The sequence below is a fragment of the Miscanthus floridulus genome, chromosome 5, assembly GCF_019320115.1.
Source record: "Miscanthus floridulus cultivar M001 chromosome 5, ASM1932011v1, whole genome shotgun sequence".
In the NCBI taxonomy this organism is placed as follows: Eukaryota; Viridiplantae; Streptophyta; class Magnoliopsida; order Poales; family Poaceae; genus Miscanthus; species Miscanthus floridulus.
The window spans coordinates 115451268-115471393 of NC_089584.1; the positions used below are offsets into that span (position 1 = coordinate 115451268).

A 20126-nucleotide genomic window follows, 5' to 3' on the forward strand; every position below is an offset into this window, starting at 1 on the left:
AAGCGACCCGGGCGTGTCCGTCTGGGTCGTGGTCATGCTTTTGTTAGTGAATATCTGGTCGTGAGTCTAAGGGAGGGAGAAACTAGTAAGCTTGCTTGCAAGGAAGGTCGTCTTGTCTAGGTGTAAGCACACATTCTGGTATGGTTGTCGTCGTGGTCTTGCTCCCACGTCGTGGCATGGCGTGGCGTGATGCTACAGTGCCAGTCGTGACGGCAACGTTGGCATGGTGGTTGTCGGCCCTCTGCTAGCTAGGCCAACGTGGGCCGCCCGAGCGGCAAACTAATCGGTGTCTTGAGATACCCGATTTATCATAACCCCGACAAAGAGAATGCATGTTGTTTGAGTATTTTAATACCGTATTAGCTATAGTTTGTGTCTTAAAATTGATGTATTAGGTAGATTCACATGTTTCTTCCACTATAAATCATTAATTTCGTAATATATGGATCCTAGCACCCCATCCATGCATAGAAAATATTTAGATTTTGATCTAGACTGTGAATTTGTTGGTTTGTTGAAAATATATTAATTAATTAGTCATACCTGTATGTTAATTTATGTTAGTGAATATCTGGTCATATAGAATGTTCTTTTGAGAAAATTGAGTGAATATTTTAATAATTTAATCATAACTATGTATTATTGTAACTTTTTATTGAGCAAAGACAGTGTGAACATTTTTCTTTAAATAAATGTCTATGTATATATTTAAATCTATTTACAGCTGCATTAAATTATTATGTAGATCCTTACGGAATTTTATAGTTTAAGATGTAGAGAGCATCTGAGCATGTATGTACAATTTATCAAGACTTGATCCATCTTACCTGTGAGAGGTTGATAGATTTATTAATGCCGTGAAGACACAAGAGTAAAGGAAAATAAAATAATCGAAAGTACATCGTTAAACTTATCATAGGTAACCTAAAATGTACGATAGAGAAATCCATGAATACTAAATGAACAATCCAAAATATGTCAAAAACATATTATTGATACTATAAAAATATCACAAAATACACCATAAAGCATTCCATCAATACTAAGAGAAGGATCCAAAATACATCGTGGAACAATCTATGTTACAATATGAATGATATAAAATACACTACGGGATCTTATGGACACCTTGAGAAAAATAATAAAAGTACACTTGGATCACCTCGTGGATAATACGCTACCAATTTGAGGAATGGTATTTCTTCATAAAAAATGAACAATGTTAAAATAAAAAATATTCTTTCTTCACAAGAAAACATCTCACAATAAAAATAATGATATACATGGAAGTCCCAATAAAATTAATGATGTAAAAAAATCACATGCTAGGAAACAATAGAAAAGTTAGAGCAAGATAACAGGACACTTGATATAAAAGTAATGAAGAGAGAAAAAACAATAAGGAAAAAGGAAAAGTATGAACAAGAAGAAAGGGAAAATGAGAAAAGAAAAAAAAATATAAAAAACAATGTAAATAGAAAAGGTAAATGAAATAAAAAGAAAACAAGAATAATAAGAAGAAATAAATGAAAGTAATAAGAAAAAACATTGCATCTGCAAAAACCATGCCTTATCTAGTTTTAATAAGAATGAACGTGAGATCATGTGGATTTAGTTTATACATGCAACGGTTTTATTCTATGATAATCCCACAACAATGTACAAGGTATCCTTCTAGTTTAGCAACTGAAAAGTACAGCACAAAACGAAGTTGACATAGTTATCAGAGTTGTTATGTATATATTTGGCTACAAGTAAAATAAATACAAGCCACGATGAAACATGACATTAGGCATGTCTTATTTTCTTAATTTTTTTTACAGTTCTAAGAAAACTATGATAATGAACGCAGCCATGCAGGATAAATGGTTCGCCACAGCTATGCAACATCTGCAAAGAAATCATACACCGTGATCCGGGCCGCTATTGGAATTCGAACCGTCTTTTGGTTATTGTACCAAGTAAGGCTTCCAAATGTATAATCTCCTTGTAACCTCCGCATAGGTGCTTGACCTGAAAAGTGTGGACTTTGTTTGTAGCATTGAACACAAGAATAGATGGCTCAACTTCGATCTTGATTCTGGACGGGTTCTGAATTGCAACATGGTACACTGCATTGACCTCGCCTACATTTGTGACAGTTCTCCACACAGTAACTGGATACCTCAGATCTGGAGCTGAGATGGATGGCAGGTTCAAAAAATACCCAGGTATCAATGTTGCATTGCAGTTAACGGATGTTTTGGTGGTGCAATTAAGGAAGTAGTTGTAATCTTTTGGATTGATGTCATAAATTAGACCAGGATCTGCTGCTCTGTTAGGGTTGATGTGCCCACCTCCATAGTCAAATGGGTCGGCAATTTTTTGAGGCAATCCTTCAGCCAGTATCGGCATGCCATCTTCATCAATTATAGATGCTTCAGCATGCAAAACGAAACAGAGGTAAGTACATGTAGCATTGCCGCTCTTTATCCCCTCATTGGGTTACTTGTACTCAGCAGGGTGGCTGCCGTGGTGGACGTCGAGAGCGAGGCCATTTTTGTCAGGCCGTGCGCAGCAACAACCTGTCGCAGAGCGCCAACTGGCTGCACACGATAGTGCGGGGTGCCAACGGCGAGCTGGTGTTGACGGCATCGATGATGCTGGGCGTGGGCGCCGTGAAGGTGGACGCGCACGCCATGTTGATCTCCAGGTTCGCGAGCCTCATGGCGAGCGCGTGCAGCATGGACATCGCCGAGTTCATCCGTGTGTCGGGGCAGGGCGGCCTCGCTTGCCGGTGTTGTAATTTAATTTGTGAAGCTTGTGCATGAAATTTATTGATTATTATTTGCACTCTTCAATTATCAAAATACCATGTTTTTATTTACAAGTGTATTGGTGATATTTATGCTTTCCTTATTTGACAACATGTCTATTTATTCTTTTTCCTATCTGGCACTACATACTGTTGGCTTGATGCTACATAGAAGGGTATAGATATCATTTTAGTTGTCACTTGACACCGTTAGGGCACCAAATGGACGGCAGTGCCATTTACAGAAGGAAATTTCAAGTTAGTGCTAGATAAGGAAGTTCAAAATTTTCAGTACCTTATACGGAAGAGTGATTTGTTTCAATGTCAAATAGATAATTCTCTCTTCTCAATTTCATATCCGATTAATTCGATGGCGAGGAGGATGTGCCACATGCGATCGGATTAATGAGCTGTTCTACCACTCGCTTGCGATGGGTGCACCTTGCCTATTGCACAATTGTGACCAATCGTACTTCTTTACCATCAATTTTGGGACAAAAAAAGAAACACTATTTACTTTAGTATATAGAGATAGAGATTTATTGAAGTAGCAACTGAAAAGTACAGCAACAAGAGGAAGTTGACATAGTTATCAGAGTTGTATATAACATAACAAACAGATCTAGACAACGCATAGCCTATTTGGCTACAAGCAAAATAAATACAAGCCACGATGAAACTTGACAATTGTCATGTCTTATTTTCTTAATTTTTTTGGATAGTGCTAAAAAACTCTGATAATGAGCGCTGCCATGCAGGATAAATGGTCCACCGTAGTTATGCAACATCTGCAAATAAATCATACATCGTGATCCGGGCTGCTATTGGAATCCTGACCTTCTTTTGGTTATTGTACCAAGTAAGGCTTCCAAATGTATAATCCCCTTGTAACCTCCGCAGAGGTGATAGCTTGACTTGAAATGTGTGAACTTTTTTTGCAGCATTGAACACAAGAACAGATGGCTCAACTTCGATCTTGATTCCAGCCGGGTTCTCAATTGCAACATGGTACACTGCATTGACCTCGCCTACATTTGTGACAGTTCTCCACATGGTAACTGGATACCTCAGATCTGGAGCTGAGATGGATGGCAGGTTCAAGAGATACCCAGGTGTCGATGTTGCATTGCAGCTAACAGATGTTTTGATGGTGCAATCAAAGAAGTAGTTGTAATCTTTTGGATTGATGTCATAAATCAGTCCAGGATCTGCGGCTCTGTTAGGGTTGATGTGCCCACCTCCATAGTCAAATGGGTCGGCAATCTTTCGAGGCAATCCTTCAGCCAGTATTGGCATGCCATCTTCATCAGTTACAGATGCTTCAGCATTCAAAATGAAATAGAGGTAAATACATGTAACGTATTGCCTAGTAAACTAATCATGGCTTCAGAAGTCAAATCGTCTTCTAAAGCGGTGTTTGGTTTTATTACCAGTGGTGATGATTGCAGATTTCAGTGCAGCAGGAGACCAGTTTGGATGCAGAGCTTTCAACAGCGCGATGATGCCAGCTACATGTGGGGTAGCCATTGATGTCCCTGACATAATCCCGTAAGAATTTCCTGTTGCTGCTAGGATGTTGGCTCCAGGTGCAGCTATGTCAGGCTGTGGAGGAAGCAAAGGCTGCTGTGAGACAACAGGTGATGGCATGTTTGCGCCTACAGACTGTTAGACGCAACATTTGACTCTATGTACCTTGATAATATCAGCGTAGTCAGGTGATGGACCTCTGGAGGAGAATGATGCCACTTTTGGGGCTAGCAGGGCACCTGTACTGGTGCGGGCTGGTTCAATCTTCGCCACCGGTGAGCTGCTTGAAACGACCAGAAATTTACCGGAGAAAGGCTCAGTTCATGATAGAGAAAGAATTGATCTAGCTTGTTATGTGCATTGTTGTACGTGCTAATGAGGATCCAGGAAGTGGTGTACCTGGCGGAGGCGATGTACTTTTTGATCTTTTTACCAGTGTCAATGTCCACAAGAACCCATGGACGAAAGTCACCCAAGTCAGGCAGAATGTCAGTCGTGTATTGAACAAAAATAAGTCCAGTTCCTCCTCCATTCGCGATGTTTTGCAACGCGACTGAGAAAGACTCGCCTGGGCCGTTCGTCGTTGGTGAATTTGGCGTTGCGCAAAGCACGATTTTCCCTTCAATATCAGTACCGTTCAAATCATCTTTCGTGCATCTAAGAGAAGGCACAAATTAAGTTAAAAAGTTGCTGTCAATTTCAGAATTTTTGGAGCATTTGAAGAAAATAAAGTAAAATTAATGGCTTTGCATACTGGTCTCCATTGGCAAGACTTCTGAAACTGCTCCTGGATGAGTTTGAGTTCTTCCCTTGGTAATAGACACTACTGGATTCAGGTTCTTTGCCGGGTGCCTGAGGCACTCGGCAAAGGCTATATTGCACTCGGCAAAGCCTTTGCCGAGTGCGGCACTCGGTAAAGCACACACGGCAAAAAATTGATCGGCAAAGCAATCTTTGCCGAGTGTATTTTATCGGGCACTCGGCAAAGGCTTTGCCGAGTGCCCCGGAAACACTCGGCAAAGAAAAGCGACCGTCACGGCGCCGATTCCGTTGACGGTCACTTTGCCGAGTGTCAACCCTGCCGGCACTCGGCAAAGATTTTTTTAAATTTTTTTTAAAACTTTCTTTGCCGAGTGCCAACACGTGAGGCACTCGGCAAAGAGCTTTTATTTTTTTTTTGAGAATTTTCTTTGCCGAGTGCCAACCCTCCATGCACTCGGCAAAACTTTTTTTTAAAAAAAATTCTTTGCCAAGCGCCAACCCGGAAGGCACTCGGCAAAGAGCTTTTTTTTTTTTGAAAATTTTCTTTGCCGAGTGCCAAACCTCCAGGCACTCGGCAAAGATTTTTTATTTTTTTTAAAAAAATTATTTGCCGAGCGTCAACCCGGAAGGCACTCGGCAAAGAGCTTTTATTTTTTTTGGAAATTTTCTTTGCCGAGTGCCACCACTCCAGGCACTCCGCAAAGATTTTTTTTTAAACTCTTTGCCGAGTGCCAACGCAGCAGGCACTCGGCAAAGTTTAAATTTTTTTTTTAAATTTCTTTGCCGAGTGTTATAGTCACAGCACTCGGCAAAGCTGGAAAATCTATTTTCTGGTCGCCCATTTTGCCAGCTTTGCCGAGTGTTGTGACCATTGCGCTCGGCAAAGGGGTCCTTTGCCGAGTGCAACACTCGGCAAAGTGACCCAAAATGGCAAATATGTTTTTTTTGCGTTCCATCATGACAAATACATTCATACAAACATATATCACATATATATCTCATCCATCACATATATATCTCATCCATCCACACATCCATCCGCCCATAACACATCCATCACAATATGTAATAATAAGTGCTCAAGTCCATCCAAATAAGTTTACAAGTCCATCAAAGTCCACAAGTGCATCACAAGTCCATCACCAAGTGAACAACAAATGTAAAAAATACAACATGCACTCATCTTGGCCACTGCGACTGTGGTGAAGGCCCAGGTGCATCATTCGTAGGTGCATGAGGTGGATTATTCGAACCACCGTCAGATGGAGACTGCACAAAGGAGAAAAGATTGCATGTGAGACAAAATTATTTTGATAGCTAATCTAGGACGATAGAGGCCATACAAGCAAAGCACAAGTGAAAGTAAAAAACTTTGATACTCACAGGAGTAGCTACAGCTGCAGGACGCGGAGGCGGAGGTGGAACCAATAGCCCAGGTGGCAGAGACAAGCCCATACGTTGCCCAAGCCCTTGTAGGAAATCCGTAATGTCCATCAGCCTCTGCGCCTGGGCCTGCCGCTCGGCCCGCTCGGCCTCCAACTGGGCCCCCAGCTCCTGACGTTCCTTCATTTCTTGTTCCAGCCGGGCCTGCAATATTTCACTCCAATGTTTGAGTAATGCAAAGCTAATTAAGGTGTGTAAAGATCAATGTATGACGAGTAAAACAGGAATAACCTCGAGTGCGTCGACCCGGTGCTGTGCAGCGGTCGGCCGTGTGCGAATGGCTGGGCTCTCGCTTGTGCTCCGTGCTCGGATCTGGGAGAGAGAGGGAGTAGAGGCCGTGTCGATGACGCCGTCGCCAAGCCAGAACCGTCCATGCTTCTTGCCTTGCCCCGCCCTCATGACGGCCTCTCCATCGAAGTCCTGGGTGCTCGGATCGTGGTCTGCCCCATGGAGCGACCTCGCCACCTCAGTGTACTCACTGATGCGGGAGTGGACGCTCGGGTTCGTGTATGCCTCGGGCGGGTCCTCCAGGTTAAAGGAGATGTCAGACGTCGCCTTACCCTTGTGGGCCATACACCATGCCTGGAAGTCCGAGCAAGCCTGGCCACTATGTGACGCCGACTGCGAGAAAGACAGCACGATGATTAGAAATCAGACAGAACTGAGCGTGACAATAGATAAATCAATTCGCGTACCCATGCTTGTTTGTATCCGGCGAGGTTGCGGCTGCCTTGATGGTGTGCTGGACCTTGCATCAGTAAACGACGGTCCCGGGCATCCCTGTGCATCTTGAGGTACTCCTCCGTGAACCACCTGTCCACCATCATCGCCCAGCACTTGGGATACGCTTGGCACCACCAGGGAATCACCTACACGTCATCAAGTATTGGACATATAAGAAGATCAAATTAAACCAACTTAATCTCAAATCGAATCAATGTTGATGTTCTTCATTTACCTCAAGGTACTGCTCCCGGGTCAGCTGCATCTCTCTTGCGTCTTTCTTGGTTTTCCTCTCTCCAAGCTTCGACCCGTAGTAGGTTACGATGGCCTGGATGCGCGCCTCGTGATGCATGTCGGTGACGAGTTTTTTACAGGCTTTGGTAGTCGCCTGCTCCGTCCTGGCCTCAAATCCCTCCTCGCATCTGTAATAAGTCTGCATACAAAAGCGATATATCGATTCATTATTTCAAGAAAAGTCTAATGAATGCGACGTATTGAGCAATGTTGTGCAAGGGAGACTTACCCAAAACTCTGCCTTCACCCACGCCGCCTTGTTGGGGTACTCCGCATCGGAGGCGACGACGTAGTGGTCAAACGAGTAGGCCGGCTCCGTCTTCGATGCGTACGTGACAATGCCGGGGAAGTGCTGCCTGCACAGAAGACCCAGGATGCCGTTGACTAACCGTGCGCTACCACCCGACACAACCACCCAGTTCCTGCACAAGTAATTAAGAAAAATTATTAGTTTTTTTCATCATATCATATGAAGTAGTGCTGATAACATATACAGTTACTTACTTTTGTCCTTCGGGGCGAATCAGTGGGCATTGATGACGAAGCGGAACCTGTGGGAGGCTCGCGGGACCTCGCAAGTAGACACTCGAAGAGGAGTTGGAGGAAGCGGAACCTGTGCCTGCCGCCTCCCCCCCCCCCCCTCCTCCTCCTCCTCCACCTCCTCCTCCTCCTCCTCCTCCGTTTGCCGAACCAACTCCTCGTCTGACTCGTCCATAGGCGCCACCTCCTCCTACGGCTGGCGGTCCTCCTCACGTGGCGTGGGAGGAGACGGCCTCCTCCTGCGGCTAGCGGTCCTCCTCCTCCTGTTCGATCCCTCTGCCACCCCCCTCCGCCCCCTCCTGCGACCGGCGTTGTCTTTGGTAAATCGAGTTCACAGACCTATGACGGTCGCCCGCCATCTTTGTTCAATCACCTGCAATAAAAAAGAAAAACAAGACGTAATTAGAAATAGGTGCAAAAATAAACAAAACATAATTACAAAAAATATAGTATTACATGTATTAGAAATATATGCAAAAATGAACAAAACATAATTACAAAAAACATAGTATTACATGTATTAGAAATAATCTTCATGATTGAAATTAGCTGGATCATAGGTCTCGTCATCACTATCAACATTGTCCAACTCATCAACACTATCCGAAGGAGGAATGTTGTCTTCATTGTCATTGCCGAAATGTAATCGCTCAAGCATTTGTATGTCCTTCAGATTTCGCACCTCGTCTCCAGCGTCCTCGTCATCATCCCTTTCATTATCTACTTCCATTCCTATCTCTTCGGTTAAGTCTATGTCAAACCTCCCTTGTAGCCCCTCTTCTTGATAGAACTCTCCATCATATGTGTTTGGGTTGAAGTTATAATCTTCATCGTTTGGGACAGGTAGTTTACCGTGTGGCGATACATTGTGCACAATAGACCAACCCTTAAGATGCTCGGCGTCTTTGCACGCGTATGACGTATAATAAACCTGGACGGCCTGTTGAGCCACAATGTAGACATCTTTTCCTGGATAGACGGAATCCTGTCGAATCTCGACTAGCCCAAGCTTAGGGGTCCGTCTCGTTACACCAGGATGAAACCAGTGGCATTTGAATATGACAGGAGTAAGAGGTTTGGAACCATAAAATGATAGTTCGTAGATTTCTTCAATTCTTCCATAATAGTCGAGTCCATCAGTGCCGGGCGTAACAACTCCGCTGTTTGTGGTTTGTCGATTGGGCCGACTCTGCTTGTAGCTTGCTATGTGAAAACGATATCCATTCACGTCATAACCGGTAAATGACTTGACCCTAACGGCACAGCCATTTGCAACCTATCTTAACTCATCACTTATAGGCGCATCAGTTTGGGCTTTCTGTTTGAACCAACAAATGAAATCAGGGCTCCCTAGTCCCGCACCCCGTGAAAGAAGGGTATCATTTTCTTGCGGTGTAGGTTGCCTTGATCCATGCCAGGATTGACGAAGAAATTTCCTGTACCAATGAGAAACAGGAGGGTTGGACGACGAAACAAGGACATACGGCGAAATGAAACAAGTTTGTTTAGAACTTACCGAATGAACGGTTGCACCTCGACAAGGTTGGTCAACACATATAGCATGATACTGCGCCACTCTTCATTTTTCAATTGCTTAATGGTCGATGCACTTGCGCTTCCAAGTTGCCCTTGGAAAAGGCTGAGGTTCGATTCATTTTCGCCAGCATTGTAACGAGGGGGTGGATTATGAACGTTAGGAAGTTTCTCAGTGTAGTATTTCTCTGTGAAGTTCGACACCTCCTCTAGAATGTATGCCTCTGCAATGGAAGCCTCAATTCTGGCTTTATTTCTACATTTTTTGCGAAGAGTCTTCAGACATCTCTCGATTGGATAGCACCAACGGTTCTGCACGGGCCCCCCCATCCATGCCTCATACGGGAGGTGCACAATCAAATGCTGCATCGACAAGAAGCAGGCGGGTGGAAAGATCTTCTCTAACTTACAGAGCAACACGGGTGCCGCTTTTTCCAAGTCATCAATGACGGTCCGAGAGAGCTCCTTGGCACAAAGCTGGCGGAATAAGTAGCTCAACTCTGCCAGCACTTGCCAGACATGCTCCGGGACATAGCCTCAAACCATCGCCGGAAGAAGCTGCTCAATCCATATGTGGTAGTCATGACTCTTCATCCCGTTGACTCGCAGAGTGCCTAAGTTAACTCCCCTCTTTAGATTCACTGCATACCCATCAGGGAACATTAGCTTCTTGATCCATTCAAGTACTTCCCTCCTTTGGTCCTTTTTCAAGACGAAATCAGCCTTAGGCCTTCTCCAGGTCTTGCCACGACTAGGAGGTTGCATCTCTTGATTTGGTCTATCGCACAACGTTGCCAGGTCTACTCTAGCCTTTGGGTTGTCCTTAGACTTTTCAGTGTCCATGAGTGTTGCCCAAAGTGCCTCGGCGACATTCTTTTCAGTGTGCATTACATCAATGTTATGTGGTAGAAGAAGGTCATCAAAATAGGGGAGCCTCGTCATGCCCGAGATATGAGTCCACATATGCTGCTCACCATATCCCACAAAACCACCTTCTTCATTGGGCACGAGAGCACCTATCTGAGCATGAACCTCGGCACCATTCATCATCCGCAGTGCAGGGTTTGTCACTTTGACGCCTTTCGTAAAGTTCTTGATATCTTGTCTGAATGGATGGTCAAGAGGTAGGAATTGACGATGTCTATCAAACAACGAATACTTGCCACCCTTCTGCAACCAAATAAACCTCACACCTTCCTTGCATATTGGGCATGGGAACTTCCCGTGAACACACCAGGTGCAGAATATCCCATACGCCAGGAAGTTATGCAGGGAGTAGTGGTACCAAACGTGCATTTTGAAGGTTGTCTTTGTAGCTCGATCGTATGTCCATACCCCTTCGTCCCAAGCACGGACCAATTCATCAAATACGGGCTCCATGAACACACCCATATTACTCCCTAGGTGTCCAGGAATTATCAACGACAAGAATACGTTATGTCGTTGAAAGGAGACACCGGGGGGGAGATTAAGGGGGATAACAAAGACGGGCCAACATGTGTATGGGGCAGCCATCATTCCATAAGGATTGAACCCATCTGTTGCCAATGCGACACGTACATTACGAGCCTCATCTGCTTTGTCACGATGTTTGTCATTAAAGCGAATCCAAGCTTCACCATCGGATGGATGTACCATCTTGTCAGGATTGTACCGTTTGCCATTTTTGTGCCATGTCATCTGTTTTGCGGATTCCTCGGTCATGTATAGCCGTTGGATCCTCGGTAGAAACGGAAGGTACCGTAGGATTTTCATGGGGATCGTAAGTTGCCTCTTCTGGCCATCATCAGAGTCTACCTCTAGGTACCTAGAGGATTTACACTTTGGACAGAACTTTGCATGCTCGTGTTCTTTCCTAAATAGGAGACACCCTTTCGGACAAGCATGTATCTGCTCATACGGCATCTTAAGTGCTCGAAGGAGTTTCTGTGACTCATACATGCTCTTCGGCAGAATGTGGCCCTCCGGAAGCAAGGTGCCAATCACGGCCAACATCTTATCGAAGCCAGGTCGACTTAAGTTTAACTCGGACTTCAACCCCATTAAGCGTCCAATGGCATCCAGTTGAGACACCGTTGACCGATCGTGAAGAGGTTTCTGTGCTGAGTCCATCATATCGTAGAACGCCTGTGCGGCTGCTTCCATCTCCTCCTTCTCACATCCCTCATCGAACTGTCCTTGGTGAAAGTCATCTAACATGTCTGCTACCCCGGCATCAGCATCAAAAGCCTCCACCCGTGGTCTCACCACCTCCTCTCTCATACGATGGGCTTCACCATGGTGGACCCACCGGGTGTAGTCCGGCGTAAATCCATTCTTCACAAGATGTTTACCCATTTCCACCTTGTTTACCCTTCTCCTGTTTCCACATTTGCTGCAGGGACACAAAACTAGGCAATGTCCTTTAGCAGCGTTGCCAAATGCACTGTTCAAGAAAGCATCGGTCTTGTTCATCCATTCCGTGGTGTAATCACTCTGACTTCTCCAGCCCGTGTACATCCACTGACGGTCATCCATCCTCTAACATATGTATCGGCGAGTAATGTAACCATTAATTGCATGTACATGGTGTTCCTACTGTATAATAGGTGAGGATAGGTCCTAATCCCACCCGCAGATGTGTAGATGAGGTTAGTTTCCATGCTCTACTCCTATCTGAGACAGAATTTCGGCAGCACCTCCCTACTATTCTCCAGATACACGTCCTGCCAAAGAAGAGTGTGTATCCAGAGAACAACAGGGAGGTGATGCCGAAACTCTGTCTCGGACTAGAGCAGAACATGGAAACTAACCCATCTACGCATCCGCGGGCTGTCCAAAAAGCGTGGACAATCCGAAATAGATACGGTCATAGATATGCAAAGATCTGCATACCTCCAACCGTATCTCTTTCGAACGGGAGATGCCTAACTGGGTTACGCGATCTACGACAATGATATGAAAAGAGGGGTTATACCTAGGGTGGCGACGGAGTCAGGCTAGCGGGGCTGTGGCGGGTCGGTGCAGTGGCGAGACGACGCGGTGCAGGCAGACCGACACGGTGGCGAGAACTCCGACTCAACTCTGACGGGCTCTTCTCTACAAAAATGGAACAAAATACTGTTATTTACAAAAAAATTCGGCAGAACCTCCCCTGCACGGTGAGGTTTCCAAAACCTGCAAAAAACAACGGCACGATGGCCGACAAGCACATATGGCTCAACAGAAGCCATGTAGTTTGGATATCAATCCATGCAGAAGAATATATCCAAGTAGTACCACTACTTGTACTACTACTTTCACTATTGCTACTACTACTACCATTGGTTCTTCTACTACTACCACTATTGCTACAACTAATATCATTAGTTGTACTACTACTACTACCACTACTTCTACTACTACTACTACCACTAATTCTACTACTAATACTACCACTAGTTGTAGTAATACTACCACTAGTACAACTAATACTACTACAACTACCACTACCTCGACAATAATAAGTGAGAAGGCCATACCTGACGGGCGACGGGGTAGGGGCGGGCGGCGTCGGGATCGGGCGGAGTGGGGGACGGGGTCGAGCACGGATGGCGTCGGGGCGGGTGGTCCCGGGCGGCGGCGTGGGGCAGGGCAAGGCCGGAAAAAGGCGCGGCCGGGGCCGGGCGCAGGGCCGGCCGGGTTCAGGGCGGCGCGGCGGGGAAGGGCCAGCCGGGGGCACGGCGCGGCCTGGCGCGCGGGCAGCGGGCGGCGGGCTGGGGGAAGGGCGGCGGGGGCACGGCGCTGCCGGCGGCAGGGCGCTGAGGCAGCGGCGGCGCTGGCGGGGGCAGGCCGGCCGAGGGCACGGCGCGGGCGGCCGGGGCGTGGTGGCAGCGAGTGCAAGGCGGCGGGGCAAGGGAGGGCAGACGGCGCGAGAGCAGGCGGGCGGAAGCGCGCGGGGAGCGCGGCGCCGGGCGAGCGGCGCGAGGCACGGGGCGGGGGTGTCCGCGACGCGGGCGCGACGCGGCGGCCGGCGGCAGGCGGGGCGCGCGCGCGTGACGGCTCGCGGGGCGGCGCGGCGCGCGGGCAGCACGGCGGCCGGGCGGCGCGGGCGCGCGAGCGGCCGGTGGCAGCGCGGGCGAGCGGGGCGGGCAGGCATGGGCGGGCAGGCGTGGCCGCGGGATGGCTGGCAGTGACTGCCCGGCCGGTCAAAAACCGCTCCGCGGCTTTGCCGAGTGCCGGATCAGGGAGGCACTCGGCAAAGATTTGTTTTTTTTTTGTTTTTAAATTCTTTGCCGAGTGCCTCAGATCTGGCACTCGGCAAAGATTTATTTATTTTTTTTAAAATTCTTTGCCGAGCGTCTCAGATCTGGCGCTCGGCAAAGAAATTTTTTTATTTTTTAAATACTTTGCCGAGTGCCCTCCGGACGGCACTCGGCAAAGATTTAATTTTTTTTTATTATTTCTTTGCCGAGTGCTCCTGTGTATGCACTCGGCAAAGAGGAAATTTTAAAAAAAATTAAAACATTCTTTGCCGAGTGCCTGATGGCTGGCACTCGGCAAAGACACCCTTTGCCGAGTGCCATGCCCCGGCACTCGGCAAAGTTTTTTTGTTTTTTTTTGTTTTTGGCCTCCAATTTTTTTGTGCAGCCTTTTTAAAGCACCAGGAACTCCTAGTTACAATTTGGGGATTTTTTGTGGCTTTTTGTTATATTTAGTTACTTTATTTCGTTTACTTGAATTTTTCCGGAAATTAGAAATTTGAACTGCACGTGGTACGAATAATGGAGTTTAATGATTCAAAAATTGATAGTCATGTTAGTGAGTGTTATGAGAGGCCGTATCCAGGAACGGACCCAAAATTTCGGACATCTCGTTCACGAAACATGTCCGCGAAATTGCGTGTGAAGTGTTTATAAATTCTATAAAAAGCAAACGAAGTACTAAAATCATGAAACATGTTGAGATGTCGTGATATCATATGTGGAGGCTATGATAAAAATTTCAGAAGATTTCGTGGGTGAGGAGATGTCCTGGTTTGTAAGCATCGTACGTGACAACGTGCACGAAATCTTCTGAAATTTTTATCATAGCCTCCACATATGATATCACGACATCTCAACACGTTTCATGATTTTAGGACTTCGTTTGCTTTTTATAGAATTTATAAACACTTCACACGCAATTTCGCGGACATGTTTCGTGAACGAGATGTCCGAAATTTCGGGTCTGTTCCTGGATACGGCCTCTCATAACACTCACTAACATGACTATCAATTTTCGAATCATTAAACTCCATTATTCGTACCACGTGCAGTTCAAATTTCTAATTTTCGGAAAAATTCAAGTAAACGAAATAAAGTAACTAAATATAACAAAAAGCCACAAAAAATCCCCAAATTGTAACTAGGAGTTCCTGGTGCTTTAAAAAGGCTGCACAAAAAAATTGAAGGCCAAAAACAAAAAAAAACAAAAAAACTTTGCCGAGTGCCGGGGCATGGCACTCGGCAAAGGGTGTCTTTGCCAAGTGCCAGCCATCAGGCACTCGGCAAAGAATGTTTTAATTTTTTTTTTAAAATTTCCTCTTTGCCGAGTGCATACACAGGAGCACTCGGCAAAGAAATAAAAAAAATTAAATCTTTGCCGAGTGCCGTCCGGGGGCACTCGGCAAAGTATTTTAAAAATAAAAAAATTTTCTTTGCCGAGCGCCAGATCTGAGACGCTCGGCAAAGAATTTAAAAATAAATAAATAAATCTTTGCCGAGTGCCAGATCTGAGGCACTCAGCAAAGAATTTAAAAACAAAAAAAAAACAAATCTTTGCCGAGTGCCTAACCGCAGGCGCTCGGCAAAGAAGGCCGTGGTAGGGCGCCGTTTCACGGGCAGCCTATGCCGAGTGTAGAGATTTTGCCGAGTGTTTGCCGAGTGCCCGGCACTCGGCAAAGAAATCTTTGCCGAGTGCAATTCTTTGCCGAGTGCAGCACTCGGCAAAGAAGATCTTTGCCAAGTGTCCGATTTTTGACACTCGGCAAAGAAATTTACCCTCGGCAAAGTCTCTGTTTCCCGTAGTGAGAGAGATTGTCCCTGAAAAATAGGCAAGAGTTGTATTTATACTCAAGATCAGTAACATATGCTTCATTGCTTCTATGTAAACAAAATCATGGCGGCCTTGTGATTCTTCAGAGTCGGCATTTGTATGTATTCAAACAATTCATACCGTTATCTGTTGCTTGTTTCCCAGCGTGATAACCGTCGGGAACGAGCGATCTGTCTTGCTCGCGGCAACTGTGATGACCCACGGAGCCGTGTTCTCAATCGTCTGAGGACTAGGCCCGTCGTTCCCGGCCGCGTACACGACGGTGATCCCCATTTGGACGGCATGCAGGGCGCCGAACGAATTCTCCTCGGGATCAGCGAGCGACAGCGAGAGCACGTCCACCCCGTCATGGATGGCGTCGTCGATGGCCGCGAGCAAGCCTGCACTGTTGCCAAACCCGATTTCTCCCCAAAAGGACTTGTACATGGCAATGCGGGCGCGGGGCGCGCCGCCACGCGCAGCGCCCGCGGCGAGCCCGTGGAAGCTGGCCGCCTCAACGACTGAGCCTGCCGCGGTGGAGGCCGTGTGCGTGCCGTGGGTGTTGATGCCCCGAGGTGACAGGTAGTCGGTCTTCAGTATCTCTTCGGGCACGTCGGCGCTGTAGAACCGCGCGCCGATGATCTTGCGGTTGCAGTTGCTGCGGTCCCAGGCCACCCCGACTTGGCACACGCCTTTCCATCGTGAAGGCACTGGCCCGTAGCCTTGGTCGCTGAAGCTTTTCGACTCTGGCCAGATACCTGAGGGGACAGCGGGGTGTGTTGGTGGACCTTGGACTTGCACTAGACAGGTCGCCAAAAGACATGTGTTTGCAGTATGGAATCAATTCATGGATCATGATTGTGATTGGTCACTAACCGGCGTCGACGACCCCAATGATTATGTCCTCTCCGTATCTGCTTCTATGGAGTAGTCCACTGGGCATTTGGTAGTTCATCCCAAGGAAGTCCCAGCTACGAGTGGTTGTCACTCTACAGCTTCTGCTTAGATGGACACTGATGACTTCAGGAAGCTCTGCAGTGTTAATTTAGAAGCCACAAAAAGTATGGTTACTTTAACGGTGCACCGACAAATGTTCAGCTACAGTTCTAGAATGAAGTGATCAAGTGAAGAGTAAGTAATGGTGAGAAAAAAAAATCCTTGAAACCGGTTAAAAAAATCCGACGGGCTGACGTTGATCTCTGTCATATCCATAATCAGGCGCTGAGGTCTTTCATGGCCAACAACGTGACGGTGCAAGTGCAAGGCCTCAAGGTGAAGAACAGCCCATTCGAGTTCGACACCTGCCGCGGCGTGCTCGTCAGCGGCCTGTCCATTAGCTCCCCGACGCTGTGCCCCCACACCGACGGCATCCACGTCGAGAACGCCCAGGACGTCCTCATCAGCAACACCGCCTTCTCCAACTCCGACGACTGTGTGTCACCATCGGCGCCGGCACCCTCAACATGCACACCGAGAACGTCACCTCCCCGCGGCCCCGGTGGTCGGCCACGGCATGAGCATCGGGAGCCTGGGCAAGCAGGGCAATCGGGCGTGCGTGGCCAACGCTGAACTACGCGGTGATCTGGCACTCGGACAACGCCGTCCGGATCAAGACGTGGAAGGGCAGCTCCGGCTCCGACTCCGTCGAGAACATGCACATGGACGCCGTGCGCAACCCCATCATCATCGACCAGCATGAAACTGTTTGCGATTATGTTCTATCAATTTGCTTATTTAACATATTTTATATATATTTCTATGAGACTCTTCCGGTTATTGAAAGTATTCCTAGTTGCTTTCAATTTTTGCTTTTGGGAAAGTTGTAGGATGCATTCCTTGTTTGGTGGTTCCCATGCAAATTTAGTATTGAATTATTACTCGTGGAGGAATAATTTGTATTGTCTCTAACCAAGTTAACCGATTTAACCAAAAGCGATTTTGGTTGGTTTCGTGGCTTAAGAGCAAGTGAGACCGCGAATTCCAGTTTGAGCAAAAAGACTGAAAGGACTGGCCTGCAAGCTGATCAGCATGGTCTTCCGTGAGCATCGCTGCGAAGCCTGAGAAGCCATGCTTGTAGTTGTAAACCATGGAAGCCAATGAATCCTCCATACTGGAAGAGGAAATAACGGGACACGATCAACCATGAATTTGCACATCATTCATCAGGATCAGTCGTCTTAAATGAAGAATCAGCAAGTAACATGGCTTCACTACTTTAAGAGGAGGACACGTACGTACCTTCCAAGAACATTGCTGAGTAGATCATGGTGCGAAGCGATGACATCGTTTGGGTGTCCATGTTTCACATCGCCTAGGTATACAATATATAGCTACAAAGATTGTTGATTAGAGTTTGGATTTTGGAAGCTTCTTACAAAGCTGTTAGCAATGCATCGAGCATGCATGCTTACCCTACGGGATCCTCCATGTGCCCCCAGTAGTAAAGGCAAGAAAAGGTAAAGCAGGAGCGCTGAAGCCACCGGGGCACGCGATGGAATACAGAATCCCATGTTTCCCAGTTTCCTATGCTGTATGTTGGTTCCTGATAGGTGCCACAAATGTGCCGCTATTTATAGACGTTTATATATGAAGAAGATTCTATTCCCTTGGTCAACAAAATTACATAAAAATTAGTCCAAAGGAAAACTCCAACACCACATGTTCTTCTCATACCCCCACCTCCTTACAACCAGTATTGTTTGGACTGGAATATACGAAATAAACCGTACGTCCTAGGACATGTCAGTATAAGAGAGGTAACAGTTTCATTAGCGAGGATTTGTAAAATGATGTTTCAAACAAAAGAAGATTTATCTACTGCCACAAAATAATAGATTTTTCGGGTTTATTCTAAGTCAGTGTTAGCGAGGTTTGATGCTTTCATATTGTGTTTAATCATTTTTTTCATCTTGGGGGAAGACTCAACATGTCCTAGGGTTTTGCCGCCCCTGCCACAGAGACCAAAACCGTCCATCAATCCCATAGAGAAGAGAGCGTAGATGAGGACAGAACGTCGCATTGCCTAATGCCGTCACTGTGCCAGTCGATGCCACCCCTTCTTTCACCTATCTGTTCTAAGGTTTCACCCATGGGCCGCTCGTCGACCCTGATGAGGACATGACACCCATGCTTACGACCATGTTTGGCACATGGTATGGAGGGGTAGGAGGCCAGCAAGGGTGTCCAAGTCAAGAAGGAGGCCCAAGACTAATTCGGTTCGAGTCCCCGAGGTGGAGGCCCAAAGCAACTCAAGTTCGAGCCCCTCTCGGAGTCCAGGAGCAGCACGTACTAAAAATAATGCCCAGGTCGCATACGGTGTCCGTTTTGGGCGTTCTTTATATGGATGGAAACATAATTTCATGGAGCTTCCAATGGCACCGGTCCCACCTTAAAATTCGATCGGAGTCAACGGGAATTGTCAAAATAAGTGGACGTCCAGAATCTGTCAGGGTGATGCGCCACCGTCTTTTGGGCCGTTGGCCCGTGTATCATGTTGGAGCCCATAGGGGCGCATCCAGGGGGGTCTCCACGACCTAACCCTCATATATGCAGTAGCCGTCACCACATTAGGGTTGGGTTTTGTTTAGTTCTAGTTTTCCTTCGAGAAACTGAGATTAATTCGTTGTAACTATGGCGACAAGTCCTTTTACAGCGATCCAGGGCCCCTGTTCTTGTTCTCCTCGCCTGTGATGATTAGTCCGTTCGAATCGAGAGCTTGAACCCCATATTAATCTTTGCTTCATCCATATTTACTATTTCAGATTGCGTGTTTACTGTTCTCTTGCTTGTGTTCTTCGATTCGCTTGCAGGGAAAGCCTTCTCGACGAGGTCAATCAAGTTATGCTTGGTTGATAACCAACGGAGCAGTGGTGCAACGGTTGTAGGGTTCGAATCATGTCTGATTTGAAGCCGGATCATCAACGTCGAGTCTCCACCAATCGAATTTATCACTACCTTTCGGAAGATCAGGCATAATTTACATCAGACCCTAAGGCCTTGATTGGTGTATGAACATTATGGCCAAAGAGGGGGCTTTAATTGGGCTCTAAAAGTTAAAGAAACAAACCTTAGCCTATGCAAAAACTAAACCCCCAACCTTCTTAGCGCCTAAGTTCTTCTACAAAGCAAATTGATTAAGAAAGTTCTTAGGGCCAACAAGCTAACCATGTCCTTAGCAAAGTTGCACACTAAGATTAAGGTCCTTAAGAACAAGAATGAAACCCTTGCTAAGCACACACTAGCATGAATCCTAGTTGTCACTTAACAAGACCTAAAAGCAATGAAAGTAAACACAAGTATAAAGAACAAAGCAAAGGGAGAACCAAATTGTAGCTTAGTTAAACCTCTTCAATTTGGTCCCCAGCGCCATCGCCATGTCGCTTGGCGGCCAGCCATCCGAGAAGTAGGTCGTGAAGAGCCCGTCATGTCGTTCACGTGAGCCCCTCAGAGAGATGTCTTAGGGTACATGAGGGGGGAT

General features: G+C 46.6%; 2 protein-coding genes and 2 pseudogenes across 4 annotated transcripts; 1 reads left to right on the forward strand and 3 right to left on the reverse strand.

Annotated features, from left to right (window-relative positions):
- Window positions 1-1879: 1879 nt before the first annotated feature.
- LOC136450531 (subtilisin-like protease SBT3.11) lies at window positions 1880-2400 on the reverse strand (annotated as a pseudogene).
- Window positions 2401-3306: 906 nt separating this feature from the next.
- LOC136453181 (subtilisin-like protease SBT3.11) lies at window positions 3307-4598 on the reverse strand. 3 transcript variants are annotated; one of them, XM_066453760.1, is made up of 3 exons: window positions 4487-4598; window positions 4225-4396; window positions 3307-4095 (listed from the first exon to the last, which is right to left on the reverse strand). In XM_066453760.1, exons 2-3 carry the CDS (start codon window positions 4334-4336, stop codon window positions 3572-3574), a joined length of 636 nt encoding a protein of 211 aa, XP_066309857.1. In that variant the 5' UTR covers window positions 4337-4396; window positions 4487-4598; the 3' UTR covers window positions 3307-3571. The 3 variants fall into 3 exon arrangements, with proteins under 3 accessions (XP_066309857.1, XP_066309855.1, XP_066309856.1); XM_066453758.1 differs by having other exon boundaries at window positions 3307-4113; XM_066453759.1 differs by having other exon boundaries at window positions 3307-4113; window positions 4519-4561.
- Window positions 4599-15449: 10851 nt separating this feature from the next.
- On the reverse strand, window positions 15450-16906 carry LOC136455172 (subtilisin-like protease SBT3.9). The gene is made up of 4 exons (XM_066455309.1): window positions 16526-16906; window positions 15791-16407; window positions 15597-15657; window positions 15450-15460 (listed from the first exon to the last, which is right to left on the reverse strand). The coding sequence occupies exons 1-4, from the start codon at window positions 16602-16604 to the stop codon at window positions 15450-15452; spliced, it is 768 nt and encodes a 255-aa protein (XP_066311406.1). The 5' UTR covers window positions 16605-16906.
- On the forward strand, window positions 16666-17755 carry LOC136455175 (polygalacturonase At1g48100-like; annotated as a pseudogene).
- The last annotated feature ends 2371 nt before the right edge of the window (window positions 17756-20126 follow it).

Coding starts and splice junctions, on each gene's coding strand:
- LOC136455172 (XM_066455309.1), bottom strand. CDS start 16,604: ATGAACTACCAAATGCCCAGTGGACTACTCCATAGAAGCAGATACGGA. Junction 16,408..16,525: donor CATTGGGGTCGTCGACGCCG/GTTAGTGACCAA, acceptor CTGTCCCCTCAG/GTATCTGGCCAGAGTCGAAA. Junction 15,658..15,790: donor GAAACAAGCAACAGATAACG/GTATGAATTGTT, acceptor CCTATTTTTCAG/GGACAATCTCTCTCACTACG.
- LOC136453181 (XM_066453758.1), bottom strand. CDS start 4,336: ATGTCAGGGACATCAATGGCTACCCCACATGTAGCTGGCATCATCGCG. Junction 4,114..4,224: donor ATCTGCAATCATCACCACTG/GTAATAAAACCA, acceptor TGAATGCTGAAG/CATCTGTAACTGATGAAGAT.